Source organism: Rhynchophorus ferrugineus, unplaced genomic scaffold (genome assembly GCF_030347505.1).
Source record: "Rhynchophorus ferrugineus isolate W39M unplaced genomic scaffold, kcgeb_rfMv2 rfM102, whole genome shotgun sequence".
In the NCBI taxonomy this organism is placed as follows: domain Eukaryota; kingdom Metazoa; phylum Arthropoda; class Insecta; order Coleoptera; family Curculionidae; genus Rhynchophorus; species Rhynchophorus ferrugineus.
The window spans coordinates 268,866-290,926 of NW_027472680.1; the positions used below are offsets into that span (position 1 = coordinate 268,866).

Below are 22,061 nucleotides of genomic sequence, written 5' to 3' on the forward strand. Positions count from 1 at the left end.
ATATTTTCGCTCAACGTCAGAATCACTGGCGTATGATCTGAACTTAGCTCAAAATTTTCTTCGATCTTTTTATAGTTGGATGTTATGTTTCTTACTATGAAGAAATCTAACAGGTCTGGGGTTTTCTCTTGATCAGTCGGCTAATAAGTTGGTTTTCCAGTTGACATGTAACTACATCTTAGTTCAGCAGCTGCTTTATGCCGTTCATTGCCTTTAGTTGTTGTCATTCTGGATCCACATCTAATATTTTTTGCATTGGAATCAACTCCAATTATAAATTTTTCTCCCAGGTTGCTTAGGACATTCAAATAATTTTCCTTTTTTTGATTGTATCTTGGAGGACAATAAATTGCGGCTATTGCACTCTTGTATCTGCTCGATTTAATAGTTAGTGCTATTACCTAATTTTCTTCTTTACTGAGCCGGGGTTCTTGATGGAGGTAAATGTTCTTTTTTGTTATTATTATACTTCCTTCTCTTGCGGTGTTAGCTGGATGTATGGTATGATAAAATGCATATCCTCTAAATTTTATAAAGGACTCTTTTGTTAAATGGGTTTCTGATATTAGGCAAATATCTATTTTTTGCATATCTAGGAATACTTTTAGGGTAGCGTATATAAAGCGTAAAAATATTCGATCATTTTTTCTTGTTTGTCCAGCTTTCCTATTAGTTTAAGTAGCAATTCGTTGGTGGTTGCTTCATCTTCCTTTGTGTCTCTTTGCTTATTTTGACTGATACTTTGGGCATAAGTCATTTCACCATGAACGTTATTATATTTTTTCGGTTGTTTCTTTTCACTTATTGGTTCTTGAGGTTTAACTTGAGCTATTCTATTTCTCCTCCCTTGTATTGTTTTAGCAACTACACATCCTCTATAACTCGCCGGATGCGCTTCATTGCAGTTTGCACATTTCGGCTTAACTTCTTTGGGTCACACTCTGTGGTGATATGTTTACATGAATATTTTACACATCTGGGTTCTGTTCTGCAGAATTACTGTATGTGTCCATGCAATTGGCATCATTTACATTGCGGTATTAAGTTTGATTTTTTTAGAGGTTTTATTTTTATTTCAACCCCAAAAATACTTTTATACCTGTTCTAAAATACCAAAAATGTTTTTTGTGTCCGTATCTTATTCAAAGGCTAACATAAATAGACGTAATGGCTTCTTGTGGACTAAAAATTCTCCTTTGTTAATTTTGGTTTTTTCTTTTTTTTTAACTATTTGTCGCATTTAAACATTTAAGTCCATTTCGGTGTAGTTCTGCATTAATTTTTCATTTTTTGCTGTTGATGGAGGCGCTTTTGTCATAGTTTTGATGCCTCTGTTTTTTTGTCGTCATAAGAGTGCCATTACAGTTTCAGCAACTGTAAACAATCTGTTATTTTTGTGAATATTGTACGACATTCGGCGTCGAGTTTTATTTGTCCATTGTTTAGTACCGTTGCTTTGAATATTATATATTTGGACCTCATCGTAAAGCAAGTCAAAGTCGGTAATATTACTTACGATACTTGGGGGTAACCTGGGCATTCTAATTTTTTTATTTTGTTCATTATTTTGTTTTACTTTTATTTGCTGTGATCCTGGGGAATTATTTGCTTTTATTTTTTTACTTTTAACCGTTATTCAGCCTATTTCTGTCTGCAATTCTTCTTCATCTGTTTCGTATGTAACAATTGGACTACTTTTGTTGGCTTGGTGGTTTGTCCTTGCCTTCAGAGCTTTGTTTATTTAGTTGTAGCTTTAGGGCATTTATTTGTTTTTGAATATTAGTTAATGCAATTTCGAGAATCTCTGTCTTTTTGTACAAATTGTACAATTAAAAAGAAGTGGCAATCCCCTCTAGTTCCTTTACACTTTCCTTCAAATTTAAGAAAAAACATAACTGACCCTAAATGAAACGGTCTAAAATATCGCACTACTAGATCGAAAGTTATGGATTTTTAAATACATTAGGATTGATAATCAATTTATCATAAAGATATAAGTTGCTTTTAATATATCTTAATATTAAACTTGAAAATCCGTTGTAGATCCTTCAGGTCTCTCCTAAAACGTTCTCTGAATAACAACAATCTAAATTCCGAAATTTAAATAAAATTAATAATTAACGATATTTAAGTTCAAAATAGCTATTCATTTCAAAAATATACGAAATATCAAATACCTGCATAACTAGACCTTCAAAACTCTTTTGATTTATTTGTAATATAAATATTGTAAGATCAATATCGTATTAAAATGGTACTGATAAAATAGTTTGATTATGGCCAAAAGCATACCCTTAATCTAGTATTATTTTATCAACCACCTTATAATACACTAATATTAATGATTTACTGAATTCCTTATTTGGGATTTTTATTAATTAGACCTCATAAATGAAATTGACATTACTGCGATAATTGAAATTACAATTACTAACATGTTTAAATGTACTAGGTAAGCTAATACATATTTATCTCAAAATATCTACGTTTCACTTATGAAATTAGGAAAAATACAAAACAACAATATTACAATAAACATAATTTATTTAAATATAAAGGACAATAGGAGAATGTTATTTTATTTATGTTGCAGCCACTTCATCGATTTTCTATGGGCTATTCCTTAAGGATCTCAGTTATATGGACACACTAAGATTGTGGTAACATTGGCCAATAACTGCAAATTTATCATCTTTTTTCTAATTGGGGTAGATGTCCATATACCTTTTGGGTTATATAACACTACACATCCTGTATCTCTCAACTCATTTGCCCATGGTTCTACACTTATGGCGTCATTTTCATTTCTATTAGCTGCAGATTTAAAATCATAAGCTGCTTTTATGTTTTGTAAATAATTATGAGTTACTAAATCTATTCTTCTTACATTAGTAATATCCACATCGTCTCTTAGATCATGCTTTATAATATTAAATAGTATTTTAGCTGCTCATTTGGTTACAATTTATTCTCTATTTGTTTTCGAGAGCTGCAGGAGTTTAAGGTATTTTCATGTCCAAAATATGTTTTGGTGAATTCCACTTCATATTCTTCACCTTTGTTCTAATTTAATACTAGCTAGGCAATGTGTATTTATCTTGTTTCTTCCTTGAACTTCCTTGGACACTGAAATATTATGCTAGCACAATATAAAGAAATATAGCTTCTTCTCTCTTGACACGAGGTTGGGGTTTGCTCCATATGATTTTCGCATATTTGAAATTCTTTAAAGGTATTAAATTTCAATAACTCCTCAACGTTTAAGTTATGAGTTGACTGTTGATTCATTAGAAGATTCGCTTTCATGGTAGTGTGCTCGCATAACTTACATGTGTAAAGTATTTTTGTTACTTTGGTATCTTCATTAATAGCAGGATGCTTTGTTTTGGATCCACGCTATTTCAATATTTGCTTGCTGCTATATTAATTTTCACAAGTAAAATATTTAAAAATGAATACACCCTTCAGATTTAATGCAGATAATTTTTCTAAAACATAAAATTATCTTAAGATTCGGCAGGAGAGTATCTTGATATGGACATTCAAATTAGTGCAGGTATATAACTTCGTACAGTTTTCAAAATAGAAAAGCTTCTTTTGTTCCATATTTTGTCCTTCCATAGCAATTAGATTTGCTTTGATTAAATACTTAATTCTACTATTATAATATAAAACAAAGCAATATATATAGAAAAAAGTTAATAAATAATATAAACTAAATATTTCAATCAAAAACTAAATAAACTATATTTCAATACAATCGTATATTAAACTATCTAAAATTATAAAAAAAAGACTTATTAAGTAATAATTTGGTTACCAAAATTTTGCGTTTGCACTCGAAGAAGCGCACCTTTCCCCACTAAGAACACAAAGCGAAATTCACGTAACAACCTTGGCGTGACCTTTAAATAAAAAACAATTTTTTTCTGAACTAAATTTATTCAATTAAATTCATTTAAATATACATATAAATATAATCTATATCAATAAATATAAATTTATAATGTAAATTTATCTACATTTATCTAAATTTATCTAAAAATATAAATATAATATAAAAAATATATATATATATATATATATATATATATATATATATATATATATATATATATATATATATATATATATATATATATATATATATATATATATATATATATATATATATATATATATATATATATATATATATATATATAATATATATATATATATATATATATATAATATATATATATATATATATATATATATATATATATATATATATATATAATATATATATATATATATATATATATATATATATATATATATATATATATATATAATCATAAGCAAAAAACTTTGGTGCATAGCAAATTAAAATTATCTCTTCCATCTTTCCGTCAGTACTTTTAATATTTTATCCGAAAGATCATTATGGAATGTACAATTGAAGGAGTTTTAATTTACTCTTTTTTAACATTTGACAAAAATTTTGTTATATTATCGACATGGCAAAATCGCTGAATAATTTAAGATATAGCTCAAAGACCTACTGACTACTTGTTGTATATTAAAACAATTTTGTTAGAGTTTCGGACTCGATATATTGTCTTGTCTCTATAAAATCAGTCTCAATTTGTGGGTCTACTGATTTATTCATAATTGTATGTAAATAAAAATCACACTTCATTTCTTTTTTAAAAAGTTTCACTAAATAACCTGAGATATACACTACGGTACAACGTAAAACTTTGTTTGCTCTTATAAGAACATCTGGACTGAAGTTATAGTCAAGTAACTAACAGTAAGAATGAGCAGAAAGGGGGATATTGGCTGAATGAATACAAACTTTACCATTACTTTCTGGAGTTTGTTCAAGTGTCGATGATACTTGTTTCGAACACCCTGGTTGTAGGCCTGGAATGATGGAAATAGGCACTACAAATATAGTAAGACAATTTTGAAATTAATGGTAATAATTATGAACAGAAATGTGACTGACTCCTTCAATATACCTTTTATATAATTTTGATTTTGATCCACTTCTATTTGTACATGTTCTGGGCTCGTGGTATTATTTTCACCATCACTAAATTGTTCATAAGTACTTAAAGGAAGGTTTAAATGTATCGCAAAAATGTCACGCGTAGTAACGATAATAAAACTGCTTCATGTTTAACCAACCAGTTTAGGATTTTTAAAGTTTTCTACTCATTTCTTAAGGATCGCTTTTTTAACGGAAAACGATGATGCATTTTCTAACTGTGCATCCGGGCACACAACACTTTCTAGAACGGGAATGCATTTCAGCTACGAACTTTCACCTAGTAATAAAATAAAATAATAATTTAATATATAAACGTTATAAAAAGCTGACCACACTATTCTCTACATTAGCATGGCGAATAAAACAAGAAATATGTTAAAGGTAGCGATATCTACATGTTGGACGTGGCGAAACATTTCGCCAAAATTTCCTAAGAAGTTAAATTTCTATTTCTCTATGAGTATATTCGCAAAATATTACCAAAACACCCACCTACGAAACTTCCTGCCCTCATATTTAACATAATAGTTTGGAGAGCATAATTGTATTTGTATCCGGTAGCTTCGAGAACAGTCTCCGTTAGTTCGTTAATTGAAACATATTGCCTTGTCTTTCTTACCTGTCGGACCAATAAACTAGTGTTGTGGTCGAATAAAGGCCTTCTATTTATCCGGTCAAGTGTGTGTGTTTAGAAAATAAAGCACATTTCAAAGACTATAACATTTGTGCTGAAGTTGTAATAGTCAGTTAAATAAGAATTACTCTATTAACATATGTGGTGACAGTGATAAAATAGCCGATATACCATCACCGTCAAAAATGGTAAAATCAGACTGTGTAGGAACATTGCTTGTCGTCTAATCAGAACAGAAGCTAGAAATAACAGAATTAGCGTAAAAATGCTTTATGGCGTGGTAAACTTCCTTATCTGATGCTTCTAGTGCACAAGCTGTGCCGTCAACTATGATGGTGCCGTCAAAATTTGTTTGTCAAAAATCGACATATTAGGGGTAAGTGATAACATTATAATTATTAAGGCAAGTCAATCTATCAAATTCCGGTACATTGTTACTATTTGAATGTCAAGCTATATATAATAGTACAGGGAAAGAATGTAATAGACCTTATTCTTGGGTTTGCTATAAGTAATCTCCGAGTTAACTTGCCTATAATGTTAATTAATACTTTTATTTCTTGGTAAATAAAATACAAATATTCAACAAACATTTTAATGGTCACTATCTTGATAATATACTAGGGGTTGCAACGGTGATTACAATAACAATCGTATATCAACTACGTCAGCAAGATACTCTTTGAGAGACTCTAAGAAACTATATGATTTCCGGTCAAGGCGTCGTCCTTTGTATCCAAAAAGTGTACATCTCCCAAACAAAAAGCATTCCCATCGTTCGGACCCGTTACCACGTCCGCCTCATTTAGCGAATGAGTCATTAGGTGCCCTCTATGTAATTGGTCAACAATGCCGATCTATATTTTCTTACGGTCCATCTCTTAGTGATTATGGAAAATTTCACTTGATTCATTTACCACCACGACCTATTTTGATGCACTGTATTCAGTATCATTGAAAAATTCTGAGAATATAAGAAAAGTTAATTTAAATCACGAAAGAAAAGAATTTTAAGCAATTTCAAAGTACCGTCCTGCTTTCTTTCTGGGCTGTCATTATTATAAAGTCATCGGTTTGTACTCAATCATTGCAAAAAGCATATTTGAAATATGTACATAATAATCGTTGTAATAACAAAGTAAAAATAAACAAAAACCTTGTGTGTGTTCCTTATTTATTTTTTGAAGTCGGTTTAATTTTCTTGTTAAAAACATTATATTATTCTCTTTTTGGTGTTAGATATTTGCTCAATAAATATGCAGTTATTATATTAAGTATTACATAGGGTAGGCCAAGTAAAGTTGCAGCTTGTTTGAAGAAATATAGGAATAAAGGAACAATGATTGAAAATAAGAAATGCTTCAGGCCGGTACCTAACCTAACTGATTTGACAAATGCATTAACCAAACTAGATCAACCACGAAAAGTCGTTGTTCCCATCGGGAATCGAACACGCGATCTCCACGTGTGATCTGAAGACTCTAATAACTATACCATAGAAGCAGTTGCCTGCAATATTTCTACGGCTTCTCATACGATATGGTTAGTCTTTAAAAAGCAAACTGAACGAATTTGTACGGATAATTAACATAGAATAATTAACCTAGATATTATAGACAAACGTTTGTGCATTTTCTATTTTCCCTTCCCTTTTCAAGATCTTAGGAACCTTTAATTTACTTAATGAACTATCCTTTTCTTGGGGTCTTGGAGTTTCTGTTTGGTCAGCTGATTAAAGTCCTTGTTGATGTGGAACCCCTGTTTGGTGATGATAAGGACTTGGTATAGAAATTTTGCGATTGTACTGCGGTGAATTTTTTGAAAAGGGATGAGTGAAAAATTCCTTTTGAACCTTTGTGGTAATGCATTTGAGTAATTCTGTATATGACGCGCTCAAATTTTTTTCTCCCCTCTTTCTAAATTTGTTCATCCCTTCATGACCGATGTACTTGGACTACTTTAACCCGTCTAAATAAAGGAGTATATCTTTTAGAGCAGAACCATAATTATTGGAGACAATTTGCTTTTTCTACAGGTGAGAGGATATAGGATTTTCTGTGGAATAAATTGGCCTAGGTTTTTTCTGGGTTGATTTGCAACGTCCAAAATTTTAACAATTTGACCTCAGCATTTAATTGTCCTACAAAAACTTCAATGTGAGAAGATTTTTGTCTTCAGAGATATCGGGCTATGTATATCTGGATTGCGAATCCTTCACGCCTTAAACAAAATGTAAAGGGCCGGCTTGGTTGGCACAGTGGTCAAGGGCGACAGGAAGGCCCTCTTACTGTTGCGATAGTAGCCGTTTCGAATCTTGTTGGGTAAATTTATGTTCTTGATTGTTTATAATCCGAAAAAGAAAATCTGTGACTACGATTAGTCACGCCAGTAACCAAGCTGGGTAAAACCGGATTTATTCTGGAATCATCTCTAGGACCGTGGTTCGGAGTGGGGAACAGATAAACACTAGTTAATAAAAAAGAGACGTTCAGTGTTGTACGTACTATGTACATAGATATGTAAAATATTTTCTTGTCAACCCAATATAAACCCAAAAATATCTGAAAAATATGTAAAACATTATTTAAAAATGCCTATATTGTATTGTAGAGTCAGAAAGAATTACAAGAAGATAAATCAAATTGTAGATATGTTAAGTTACTATGCTACAAAAGAGTGGAAGTTTGAGATCAACAACGTGAAAACGATATGGAAAGAAATGAGAAAGAGCGACCGGGAACTATTTGATTTTGATATGGGTGCTTTGAATTGGGACATGTACTTTTACACTTGTATCCGAGGTAAATCTTACCTAGACTGAAATTCATTAATCATTGATGCTAGATGAACGATTATAAATATCGGTTATATGACAGAAGAACTAAAAAAATCCAAATTAGATGTTATTTTTGTTATTTCATTTCAACTCATATATATTTTTACATACTAATTACACCCAATTTTTCAATTATTTTTATATCAATTCATTTATTCATCATATAAGGTAACAAAAATTGGATAATTTGTATTATGATGTGATGGGAAATGATACAGTCATACTGGACCCAATAGTGATTCTTAACTAGTGCTTTTCAAACTTTTCTATAATGTTTCGTCAGTATTATGTTCCAAATAAAAAATTATTTAATACTATAACATTTCTATTTCCTTATTAGAACAATATATATAAATCAAGTAATACGTGTTAAACTGCTCGTAACACCTAATAACATTTCTAACCTTTCTAGCTAAAGAATTTTAGCCTTCTTTCTATTGATAAATTTACAAATGAAGGTTTCTGAAGGAATGAAGAAGGCTATGCTGCCGAAAAAATATTCATATTTTTCAATGTTCATGGTTTTATATCTTTCATGATATCATGTTCATATATGATATCAAGTAAATTAAGGATTTCAAGCAATCTAAGGAGATTAGATATGTTTTCCGAAGTGAACAAGTGATAAACAGTGAAGGGAAGTTAAGTTCGGTTTTCGATGTGGTCAAACTGTGGTATACTCAGGTTGGAGAGCCATAGCGAGCACACCGAGGAGGGGGTATCCCTTCAGAAAATGGGAATATGTGCATTTATAACGACTTAGCGTAAGTGGGTTAGGCATAACTTGGCAGGATCATTAAGTATGAGCGTCAATTATTAATGGATGATCACATGAATATGCTTGAATTGCGTTCAGCGTAGTATAGAAATCCGTGCAGAATAGCTATTCACCAGGCCCTTCTTTCAATAGCTATCGAAGCTATCTCCAAACGGCAAACCTGTCAGCAGTAAAAATTATTATGTGTTTTGGGGTGCTGAAAATTAAGGAACTCGAAGGGCCTATAACGGACATGTTAACGCTCTCATTGCGTTTTAATCCATCGTTATTTGGGTAGGGATGTAAGTTGATCGGAAATCTTCACCGAAATCGTGTTTTCTGTATACGCTGATCTCTGTGTCATTACAATTTTAGTATATGGCTTAGAGTCGTGACAACAAACAAAAACTATCTTGGAGCATGGTCGTAAATTTATGTTTTTGATTGTTTAAAAAACGTGATTGTCCTAGGCAAGAGTGTAAAATCAAGAAAACAACAAGGATAATAATCCCAGTCACGCCAGTAACTAGGCTGGGTAAGACCGGATGTCTTCTGGGATGATTTCTAAAGTTGGTCATTCGCCAGTCGGTACGCTTAATGCTGAGGACCGTGGTTTGATGCCCACGCCAAACTGTAGTATCAGTCCAGATAAACCCATAGTTTGTAAAAGGAGACTTTAAAATGTATTTTAAAAAAAGCGAGAATAATATATGCATAGACGGAGTAGCCTCGACCAAGTATTGTAATGCAAGCGGATTAATCTGCTATGATATATTAACATCTATCGGTTTCACGGAGTTTAATTGGTGGCATTACTAAAAATTCACAAATTTTCATGTCTTAAGATCCATACAGGTTTACTATTACTTTAACCGCTTAACCAATAAATTTGTAAACAAAATAGTTAAAATAATATAAAATAGAATTAATAGTACGTTTCAATATTTTTAATATATTAGGCAAAATCCATTCTTGGAAGACATTCAGTTTGAGATGATTGACGATGATAAATGTATCATGCTATGGCTAATATTAACCACCAAAACTCGCTGGAAAGCTGAAATTCTTAAATACACCAGATCTCATTGTAAAAAATAATAAATATAAAATATAATGGGGCGTACAGTGTTCACAGATCAATTGATTAACTTCAGTTAATGTACAATGGTTAATAAAACAGATAAACGAGTAACATTGATTAATGTTTCCACACGGAATATAAACATCCAAGTTCTTGCATCAAGCAAGCATTGGCAAAGGAAAATGAGCTTGGTCTCTACGAACATCTACTAAAACCATGCAAAAAGCATCTTTGTTAGTAACAACCTTTACATAATACTAAATCGAAAACCTGAAAAGAAAACTGGAAGAGAAGAAAGAATTTTGATATTTGTATCATTTTGATACTTATATTATCAGGTATATATAAATGTTTGATTTAGAAATAGTGAAAAAATCAACAATCAAATCAATAAAAATAAAACGAATACTTAACAACTGGATTCCTATAGACGAACTTCGATTATATCGAAGTAATCTACTTTCAAATATTAATTTTTTCCTTAGAAGATATCCGGCTTAGTTGATCAGTGTCATCAACTAAGCGGTTTCGGGTTTTACTGTGTAACATGTCCACTTTACTCGCTTTACCAATAAACCATTTTGTTGTAAACGAAGTAGTACTATTCAACATCTCTAGAATATTAGTTATGGTGTAAACCTTAACCTATAAATTGATTCTGGACATTGGTAATGAATGACATTAGAATTACAGGTTGGCCAACTAAAAAATAATTAATATTATAAATATATAAGTTAAAAAAAGTTATAAATATTTAATCTTTACGGATTATATAATTGTTGTATATTATATAAAATTAATTATATATGCTTATTTCAAACATATTTAATTCCAACAGTATACATACCATCTATTTACAAAGACGGTTGGTATCAAGTACTCGGCCATTTTGACATTGTTTTAATCGTCAAGTTAATTACTTGCATCTTGCCGGGTTTTTCACACAATTTGTGATTTCGAAAACAGTTATAATGTCATCTAATACAGGAGGTAACAATTTAGAACAAATACTAATATTGGAGATGGTATCTAACGAACCATCTCTAGGAAACGTTAGAGATTTACCTTCTGGTACTACTACGCAAGTGCAAGAAGAGGTGCCAACGCCTGTTACTTATACCTACGGATGGATTAACGTCGAATCATCTAATATTCCTTATATTATCGTTGATGATATTTATGTTAGTGTCAGAATATTAAACGACAAAGTGCTCTCAAGAATGAAGAGATTCTCAGTTGAAGTGTATAACTTATTTTATATGCAGTGTAGTGTTATGAGTAAAGTGGAAGTAGATCTGTTCAATATGATTAACATTGCACATGGTGATTCTTTTGGAAGCAGTTTTCGAGAGGGCCGTGAATACAAATTGCAGTTGTTTGAATTTTTAAGATTGTATTGTTTTTTAAAATTTTGTGAATATGTTTTGTACAATCTTATAAAACATATGTACGAACAATTTCCTAAAGAGATATGCGGCTTTTTACAGATAACTGCTAAGTATCACATACCATTTATAGTGAGAGACAATGAAAGTTACACGCCTTTGTTTTACTTTGAAGGAGATTTTTCCTTTTTGGAAGACAAAATTATAGTGTGCACTAATTGGGAAATGGCCTATTTTAAATTGTTATTCAAACTTCAGAAACTTAAAATCAAATTTGGAAAATATGACTTGTGTCGAATGATTAAAGTTGATGATTTGTTACCCTTCGTTGAAGGGGTTGTTGACACAAAATTAACATGGCCATTATCCGATATGCTCTGGATGAAGCCAGATAATAACTGAAAATCAAATATTTATTCTTCAACAATAATTAAAATTGATGTTATTTTCAAATTTCTATATTTTAGTTTATGTTTGAGAACTTTCTCTAAATATTTTGTTGCAGAATACTTATAATCCTAGTTATAGTATTGTAATCATGTTTAAACACATTAATATTTAATAAAATTTTGATTTAACGAATCATATTCGTTTTAATTTTTATTGTGCCGTTTAATAATAATGAATTGAATATATTATTTGTATATAGTTTAAAAGTTGTTTTAAATAACATTAATTGATAGTGTTTATAGTTATTTAAAATTAAACATTTAAACCTCTCTATTTCGTTTAATATTTGTTTTTTTCCCTTGTTCATTTTAAATTTACTATTCATACATTTAGCCTATTTTTTAGTATGTGTCTTTTTTACCTGTTGTAACTATGGTATCTGTATGATTATGTCCCCAAATAATAGTCCGCTAACTGTTTCTTGTACTATATTTTTTATGTACGCCAATCTATATCGAAGGCCCATCTAAGAATATAACTGAGCTTATTTTTTAGCTTTCTTCTGTTATTACAGAAATAATTTTTATGTTTCTAAACATTACAAATTCTTAACATTTATTTTTCATAGAGGTGAATTTTACAGCAGATGAAATTTGTGCCATGATGGTCTAAAAACGAAACATCCGTAATATATCCGTCATAGCTTACGTAGATAACGGAAAATCATATTTAACAGACTCCTTAGTATCAAAAACTGGTATTATTGCTGGTGCCAAAGTTAGAGAAATACATTTTACAGACACCAGAAAAAATGAACAAGACAGATTTATTACGAATATGTAGAATAAGAACATGTAGTATTTTGAAATATTGAACGACGAAATTTACAAACGACTGAACATGTGGGATAATTTTGATTAGTCATTCTGAAGCTTTATCTCTTTAAAATAAAGCTGGGTATTTGTTTTAACAAAAATACTAACTAATCTATTTTTAGCGCCATATTTATGTATTTTGAGCTCGAAGATAGGGATTTTTTCACAAATAATATTGATTAACGCGAAAACGAATAGAAAGTTTTTTGATTAATTTGATTGGTTCCTCTGGGCACATAGATTTCCGTTCTGAAGTAACTGCTGCCCTTCATGTAACTGATGATGCTCTTGTTGTAGTAGATTGTGTTTCCTATAAGTAAATTCCTAAATAATTATTTGTATAATAAATAAAATAATTATGTATGTAATATTGGTGTAACTTCAGTGTGTATTAATTTTACTAAAGAAACATGCATAATGCAATTCAATGCAGATGCAATAACGCTTATCTAAATATATTTCTGTGGTAAAGACAATTTATTAAGAACTACCGAATTAAAGTAGGAAACATTGTAGTGTCTTTACAATCTTTTAATTAATCGTGATATCATCTCCAACCGCCCTAGGCCGACATTTCTACAATTTTGGTCCTGTTTTTTCCGGTAAAGTAGCCATCGCCATGAAGGCCCCCATCCTGGGACCTAACTATGTGGCCTCAAGAAAGAGGATTTAAACGAGAAGACAATTCAGGGAGCCATCCTTTTGATTGGTCATTATATAGAAGCCATGGAATATGTCCCATCTGGAAATATTTGCACTTTGTTCGGTCTGGATCAATTTTTGGTTAAGCCCGATACCATCTCCACATTCACAAACATGCAGAACTTGAATGCCATGAAATTCGGCGCAACTCTCGTAGAAGGTGTAGCTGTGGAACCCAAGAATCCGGCCGATTCACTAAAACCTGTAGAAGGTACGCAAATATTCGCTTTTATTGTGTGATTATCACTAAGGTCTGTGTGATTTGACTTCAGGTTTGAGACGTTTGGCTAAGTCTGATCTTATTGTACAATGTATCATTGAAGAATCTAGCGAAAACATCATTGCCGTTGCCAGAGAGGTCCACTTAGAAATCTGTCTGAAGGCCTTGTAGGAGGATCATGCTAGAATTCAAGTTACTTAATCCGACCCAGTAGTGCCCTTCGTGTAACTGATGGTGCTCTTGATGTAGTAGATTGTAAAATGTAAAATTTGTATTTTAGGAAAGATGAATATGAAGGCCTTCTCTCCACACTGTGCACTAACTTGAAATATGATAACAAGGATAAGGATGGAAAACAATTTAGGCGGACATGGTTACCTGTTGGTGAGACTTTGCTTCAGATGATTGCCGTTCACTTACCATACCCAGTAACTGCTCTGAAATACAGAATGGAAATGTTATAGGAAGGTCCACAAGATGATGAAGCCGCTCTTGGTATGTGTCACCTGTATGGATTTTTAAAACGCGTTAAACTTTGGTATTAATTTTTACTTGATGATGTGTAGTTTAGAACTCTAGGCTGATTCACTTTGAATGATTGGTATAAACTAAACAACAATTACCAATTTTTTATTATTTTTTTAATATTTGCGAATGACTATACTTAGCTTTGTTTGTTTTTAGGTATTAAAAATTGTAATCCTAACGGTCCTATGATGATATGTGTCTAAAATGGTGCCCACTTCTCATAAAGGTTATTTCTACGATTTTGGTCCTGTTTTTTCCGGTAAAGTAGCCACCGGCAGCAAGGCCCCTATCCCAAGAGCTAAATACGTGGCATCATTTAAGAAGATTTAAACGAGAAGACAATTCAGGGAGCCATCCTCATGATGGGTCGTTATGTAGAAGCTATTGAAGATGTCCCATCTGGAAATATTTACAGGCTGTTCGGAGTGGATCAATTTTTCCCGATCCCATCCCCACATTCACAAACATACGCAACTTGAATGTCATCGTAGTACGTGTAGCTGTGGAACCCAAGAATCCGGCCGATTCACCAAAACCTTTGGAAGGTACGCAAATGTTCGCTTTTATTGTGTGTTTATCACTAAGGTCTGTGTCATTTGACCTCAGGTTTGAAATGTTTGTCTAAGTCCGATCTTATGGTACAATGTGTCAGTGAAGAATCTAGCGAGAACATCATTGCCGGTGCCAGAGAGCTCCACTTAGAAATCTGTCTGAAGGCATTGGAGGAGGATCGATCATGCTAGAATTCAAGTTACTTAATCCGACCCAGTAGTACCCTTCGTGTAACTAATTGTGCTCTTGTTGTAGTAGATTGTATTACGGGTAGGTAAATTCCTAGATAATTATTTATATAATAAATTAAATAATTATGTATGTATTTTAGGTGTTACTTCACTTTGTATTAATTTTACTAAACAAAAATTAAAATTTTAAATAATGCATATATAAATATATTTCCGTGGTAAAGACAACTTATTAAGAATTTCTGAATCAAAGTAGGAAACATCAAAAAAAGGATATTGTAGTGTCTTTACAATATATTATTTAATCGTCATGTTATCTCCATCTGCCCTAGGCCGACATTCGTTAATGTTTGGTGGTACTGATGCTGCTAATTCGCTATAAATTGAGAAACAATTTTGTAATAATAAATTATTTGCAGGTGTGTGTGTACAAACGGAAACTGTCTTACGTCAGGCTATCGACGAACGTTTTAAACCAATCTTGTTCATGAACAAGATGAACCCGTACTCTTTTGCAATTGCAGTTGGACCCTGAATAACTTTACCAAACTTTCTAATGTTAAACAGTCTATGGGTTTAGAAATATTTTAACCCAAAAACAGGATAATGGTAACAAAAGATCGTTTTGCATGTACATCTTGAATCCCATCTACAAAATTTTTGACCTGATAATTAACAACAAGTAAACATGTGTTTAATTATTTAAACAAAATTAATTCTTCCAGCACAATTAGGTCACTATAACAATTTATCGAGAATGCATTATATATTTGTAGTTCTTGGGTGTAACTAAAATTTTTATTTTAGTAAAGAAGAAAATGAAGCCCTTCTCTCCATACTGCGCCTTAACTTGAAATGTGAAGACAAGGATAATGATAGAAAACAATTTAGTCAGACATGGTTACCTGCTGGTGAGACTTTGCTTCAGATGATTGCCGTTCATTTTCCGTCCCCAGTAACTGCTCTGAAATAGTGAATGGAAATGTTATACGAAGGTCCACATGATGATGAAGCCGCTCTTGGTATGTGTCACCTGCATGGATTTTTAAAACGCGTTAAATTTTGGTATTAATTTGTACTTGATGATGTGTAGTTTAGAACTCTAGGCTGATTCACTGTGAATGATTGGTATAAACTAATCAACAACTACCAATTTTTTATTATTTTTTTAATATTTGCAAATGACTATACTTTGCTTGTTTTTGTTTCTAGGTATTAAAAATTGTAATCCTAACGGTCCTATTATGATAAGTGTCTTAAATGGTGCCCAGTTCTCATAAAGTTTATTTCTACGATTTTGGTCCTGTTTTTTCCGGTAAAGTAGCCACCGGCAGCAAGGCCTCTATCCCAAGAGCTAAATATGTGGCAACATTAAAGAAGATTTAAACGAGAAGATAATTCAGGGAGCCATCCTCATGATGGGTCGTTATGTAGAAGTTATTGAAGATGTCCCATCTGGAAACATTTACAGGTTGTTTGGAGTGGATCAATTTTTGGTTAAGCCCGATACCATCCCCACATTCACAAACATGCAGAAGTTGAATGTTATGAAATTCGGTGTAACTCTCGAATGTTATGAAATTCACGTGTATCTGTGGAAACCAAGAATCCGGCCGATTCACCAAAACTTTTAGAAGGTACGCAAATGTTCGCTTTTATTGTGTGATTATCACTAAGATCTGTGTCATTTGACTTCAGGTTTGAGACGTTTGGCTAAGTCTGACCTTATGGTACAATGTGTCATTGAAGAATCTAGCGAAAATATCATTGCCGGTGCCAGAGAGTTCCACTTAGAAATCTCTCTGAGGCCTTGGGGGAGGATCGATCATGCGTGAATTCAAGTTACTTAATCCTGCCCAATAGTGCCCTTCGTGTAACAAGATGGACCATACCCATTTGAAATTGCAGTTGGATGCTGAATAACTTTACCAAATTTTCTGATGTTAAACAGTCTATGGGGTTAGAAATATTTCAACCCAAAAACAGGATAATGATAACAAAAGATTGTTTTGCATGTACATCTTGAATCCCATCTACAAAATTTTTGACCTGATTATAAGCTGCAAGTAAACATGTGATTTATTATTAAAAAAAAATTAATTCTTCCGGCACAATTAGGCCACTATATAGTTTACCAAAAACACTTTTATGAAGTTATTAGGAAATAAATATATTGTAGGCAGTGCATTGGAAGAAAATTATAAGCCTAGGTATTAAACACTTTCATGTTACCTCTATCTTTATATCCTATGGTGACAAGCTGTTATATCGAGAATGCATTATATATTTGTAGTTCTTGATTGTAACTAAAATTTTTATTTTAGTAAAGAAGAAAATGAACCCTTTCTCTCCACACTGCGCATTATCTTGAGATGTGAAAACAAGTATAAGGATGGAAAACAATTTAGTGGGACATGGTTACCTGCTAGTGGGACTTTGCTTCAGATGATTGCCGTTCATTTACCATCCCCAGTGACTGCTCTGATATACAGAATGGAAATGTTATACGAAGGTACACATGATAATGAAGCCGCTTCTGGTATGCGTCACCTATATGAGTTTTTAAAACGCGTTAAATTTTGGTATTTATATGTACATGATGATGTGTAGTTTACAACTCCCGGCTGATTCACTGTGAATGATTGATATAAACTAAATAACAATTACCAATTTTTTATTATTTTTTTAATATTTGCAAATGACTTTATTTTGCTTTTTTTATTTTTAGGTATTAAGAACTGTGATCCTAACGGTCCTATGATTATGTGTCTAAAATGGTACCTACTTCTCATAAAGTTTATTTCTTCGATTTTGGTCCTGTTTTTTCCGGTAAAGTAGCTACCGGCATGAAGGGCCCTATCCTGGGACCTAACTATGTGGCCTCAAGAAAGAGGATTTACACGGGAAGACAATTCAGGGAGCCATCCTCATGATTGGTCGTTACATAGAAGCCATGGAGGATGTCCCATCTGGAAATATTTGCACTTTGTTCGGTCTGAATCAATTTTTTTATGAAGCCCTTCTCTCCACACTAACTTGAAATATGAAGACAAGGATAAGGATGGAAAACAATTTAAGCGGACGTGGTTACCTGTTAGTGAGACTTTGCTTCAGATGATTGATGTTCACTGGCCATCCCCAGTAACTACTTAGAAGTACAGAATGGAAATGTTATACGAGGGTCCACATGTATAGATGTTTAAAACGCGTGAAATTTTAGGTTTTATTTGTACATAACGATATGTAGTTTACAACTCTATGCTGATTCACTGTGAATGATTGGTATAAACTGAGCAACAATTACCAATTTTTTATTATTTTTTTAGCATATGCAAATTACTATACTTCCCTTTTTGTTTTTAGGTATTACGAACTGTGATCCTAACTGCCCTCTGACGATGTATGTGTCTAAGATGGTACCCACTTCTCATAAAAGTCGTTTCCACGCTTTTTTTCCTGTATTTTCCGGTAAATTAGCCAAAGGCATGAAGGCCCCTATCCTAAAACTGAAATATGTGGCATCAAGAAAGAACATTTAAACGAGCAGACAATACATAGAACCATCCGCATGATGCGTCGTTATGTAGAAGTCATGGAAAATGTCCCATCTGGAAACATTTACAGATTGTTCGGTGTGGATCAATTTTTGGTTAAGCCCGATACCATCACCACATTCACAAACAAGCAGAACTTGAATATCAAGAAGTTCAGCTTATCTTCCGTAGTACGTGTAGCTGTGGAACCGAAGAATCCGGCCCGTTCAGAAAAACCCGTAGAAGGTACGGAAATATTCGCTTTTATTGTGTGACTATCATTGTCTGTGTCATTTGACTTCAGGTTTGAAACCTTTGGCCAAGTCCGATCCTATGGTACTATGTGTAATTGAAGAATCTGGCGAATACATCATTGCCGGTGCCGGAGAGTTCCTCTTAGAAATTTGTCTGGAAGCCTTGGAGGGGGATCATCATTCGACCCTACTGGGTCTTACTGTACTACGTGTTAAGGTATACTACTGTATCTTACCGTTAAACCGTCAGCGAAGAATCTGACCAGATGTGCCTGTCAAAGTCGCCAAACAAATACAACAGATATTGGCCCAAGTATTTTAGGTTCCAGGCTTTTAAATATATGCCGTATGGATTTCTATCAACATGTAGTCTATAAGATGTAGTTTATAAGGCTCTGCAATATAAAAGCTTGGAGTCTCATCAGTGAATATAACATTGATTAAAAAGGATTGAAACGACATGCTAATCAGCTAGTGGGATACTCATAAATTATTTAGACGGATATATAATTAGAGAATGATATATATTAGGTGAGTTAGTGTACAGTTCTTTTGGTTTAATTTTAAAATATTTCTTCCGTACTCTAGAACAAATAAAACACGCACTATATAGAATTTTGAACGAAAAGTTGCAGGCGTCTGAAAATTTTGAAGCAAATGTGCTGTCTGGTATCTAGTACACTAAGAACAACGTTACTAATTATGTTCCTGTTTTTGTCTAGATGAATCTTCCACTGGCTTTTGGTTTATAGATCATACCAATTAATAAGCAAAAAAATGGCAACGCCCTCTTAATTTATTTTTTCAAATCATATTTAATGGAGTGAGTTTTATTCTTAATTCTATTTGCAGGATTCCAATGGGCAACAAAGCAATCCATCGTGGTGGCGGTTAGATCATTCCTACAACCCGTCGTATGTTGTCTTTATGCTTGCCTATTAGTCAATATCTTATTAGAAGTTCAATAGTCTGGGCAGACGTCCAGCCCAGACTCATTGAACTTGTTTGTCAGTGTGAAATTCAGGTAAATCTTTTATACAATTAAATTTTCACTCCATCTTAGAAATACGTTCCATATCTCAGAAAGCGGCACCAGATGATACAGCGTTGTATAAGTAGCAATTTTGAATTGTTTACATTATTATATCCCGGTTGATTTAGGCCTTCTATCCATTCTCAGATGATTCTCTAGAATCGACTTGTTGTAGGTATTTGAGTAATTAAAGTACTGGATACAACTTAGTCCATGCATATTTATACTTTAAAAACATCTCGATTAAAGCCACAACACAGAAATGAATCAAGAGTGAGGGATCTTCATCTTGTCCGGGTGGTTTTATCACGAGCATGCGCCGTAGCGTTTTTACGATTTTATATACAAAACAACTACTCTTAACATTTAATTATTCAACAATATATAAGCCGATTCAGTATATAGGCGCATCCACCCAATTATTATATGTCCAACTATATGTGTTGTAACATTCGCAAGATATGTTATATTAATGGTATATTACTTTCGATTCTAAAGAATTCTTACTTTTTGGCCATTTGGAATAGCGGAACTAATAAAACATTAACGATCGTTAACAAAATTATTATATTAACAAATGTTTTATTAAAAGATATCCAAAATTACCTGATTTCTGCTATAGATTTAATTGGCTGGTTTTCACAATGTGTCAACATGCTTGTTGAAAAATATGATTATAATGTTTCGCATTTATAATTTAATTTTTGGAGATATTTCTTCCAGTTTAATATGTTTAAAAAATATACCAAAAACCATACCATAAGTTATGTATCTAATATTTGACCGAACTGCTTTATTATTGAATTTTCCGTTTTAATATTATAATTTTTCTGGAAACATAATTATTTATCAGATTATTTATTTATTATAAAAGCTAGTACTGTACTAATATACGAAATTCTTTTTTAACATATCTAATATTTTATTTTGTTGTTTTTCAGGATACACATAAAATAAAGAAAGTTTTCCAGATCTCAGTCAATACTTGGACAAAATGTAAACGCGTCGTTAATGACAATCCATTTTTTTCTATAGTACAAATAAAAAGGGCGTGATCCACGTTCTCATCAGAGAGTAGACGGCAGACTGCATCTGCTTTTTAAATCCCAAATATAACAACTTGAGGGAGTCCAAACTTGCTGGAGAAAGCGAATTATAGGAGAATTGGGGAATTGGACAGTAGGGGTTGACAGTACTTTGGTTGAAGGCTGCAATCCGACGAACTGTAGCATTTAAAAAGGATGAGCAATTTAATATATATTTGGGTATACATGTATGCTAGAGCCTGGTCTGGAATAAGGCGTAAAATACAGCTATAAGAATCACTCGCTGTTCGGTGAACTTGAGAGGACAGTTTTGTCCATTTTTAAGGTCCACCCGATAGAGGTGCGGTGGGCGTGGGTAGAAGAATGAGTCCATAAAGATACCAGATAACTGAAGTAAGGTAGTACATTCCATCTTACCGTGAACTTGTTAGGTTTATTAAGTTGTCTTTTTATAGCATTCATATGAATCGTAAAATTCAATTAATGTTATCAACGTTTTTAGTATTTAAATTTCAAACGTTAATTCATCAATAAACTATTATATTTCTTGTCATAGATTTTATAATTAATTAATAAATTTTGTTGGAAAAATGACTTGTTTTAATGCATCCATTATAATATTTTTTAGAACCGATTTGGTGAAGGTAATTGGGCAATTAAAATACTGAATTCAGCTGAGCCGCTCTGTATTTATACTTTATGAATAAGTCGGTTATGGCCACATCACAGAATTAATTAAGATGCCGGAATCTTCATCCTGCCCGTGAGGCTATAACTCGATCTTGCTCCGTAGCGTTTTACATATTTATATTTCAAGGCAGCAAAATACTTATTTATGCAATCGTGCTTAAAAGCGCATTTACCATATAGGCGTCTCTAATCAATTATTTGTGTCTAAAATTCGGCCACCCTGACCTCGCAAAACTTCACTCCGACCTGCTCTTGGAATATGGTGGTTGTTATTCTGGTTTTTCTATAATGGAGACATACTCTTAACTACTTG

The 22,061-nt window shown here is 32.5% G+C and overlaps 2 protein-coding genes, 2 long non-coding RNA genes and 3 pseudogenes across 8 annotated transcripts in view; 6 read left to right on the forward strand and 1 right to left on the reverse strand.

Moving 5' to 3' along the window:
• LOC143205931 (eukaryotic translation elongation factor 2-like) overlaps nt 1-14,256 on the forward strand; it is a 52,071-nt gene extending 37,815 nt beyond the window's left edge. Inside the window, exons 2-4 of one of the 2 annotated variants that reach the window (XR_013007997.1) lie at nt 13,608-13,912; nt 13,974-14,143; nt 14,202-14,256. Coding sequence is in view for 1 of the 2 variants with exons in the window: in XM_076418944.1 (XP_076275059.1) it covers nt 13,726-13,912; nt 13,974-14,092 (306 nt within the window). In the remaining variant the exon portion in view is untranslated. The other variant, XM_076418944.1, reaches the window with a different exon arrangement.
• On the forward strand, nt 14,100-15,471 carry LOC143205947 (translation elongation factor 2-like; annotated as a pseudogene). The gene is made up of 5 exons (XR_013008009.1): nt 14,100-14,131; nt 14,202-14,416; nt 14,606-14,994; nt 15,056-15,271; nt 15,333-15,471. The product of XR_013008009.1 is annotated as a translation elongation factor 2-like (transcript).
• Nucleotides 15,472-15,681: 210 nt separating this feature from the next.
• Nucleotides 15,682-17,263, forward strand: LOC143205914 (eukaryotic translation elongation factor 2-like; annotated as a pseudogene). Its single transcript, XR_013007986.1, has 4 exons — nt 15,682-15,874; nt 16,000-16,214; nt 16,405-16,829; nt 16,891-17,263. The product of XR_013007986.1 is annotated as a eukaryotic translation elongation factor 2-like (transcript).
• LOC143205928 (eukaryotic translation elongation factor 2-like) lies at nt 17,119-18,152 on the forward strand. The gene is made up of 3 exons (XM_076418939.1): nt 17,119-17,258; nt 17,517-17,704; nt 17,921-18,152. The coding sequence occupies exons 1-3, from the start codon at nt 17,206-17,208 to the stop codon at nt 18,028-18,030; spliced, it is 351 nt and encodes a 116-aa protein (XP_076275054.1). The 5' UTR covers nt 17,119-17,205; the 3' UTR covers nt 18,031-18,152.
• On the reverse strand, nt 17,517-17,944 carry LOC143205946 (uncharacterized). The gene is made up of 2 exons (XR_013008008.1): nt 17,808-17,944; nt 17,517-17,631 (listed from the first exon to the last, which is right to left on the reverse strand). It is a non-coding gene; the product is annotated as an uncharacterized LOC143205946 (long non-coding RNA).
• Nucleotides 18,153-18,374: 222 nt separating the features above from the next.
• Nucleotides 18,375-19,380, forward strand: LOC143205925 (translation elongation factor 2-like; annotated as a pseudogene). Its single transcript, XR_013007996.1, has 2 exons — nt 18,375-18,971; nt 19,030-19,380. The product of XR_013007996.1 is annotated as a translation elongation factor 2-like (transcript).
• LOC143205936 (uncharacterized) lies at nt 19,370-21,649 on the forward strand. The gene is made up of 4 exons (XR_013008002.1): nt 19,370-19,510; nt 19,832-20,003; nt 20,954-21,456; nt 21,514-21,649. It is a non-coding gene; the product is annotated as an uncharacterized LOC143205936 (long non-coding RNA).
• The last annotated feature ends 412 nt before the right edge of the window (nt 21,650-22,061 follow it).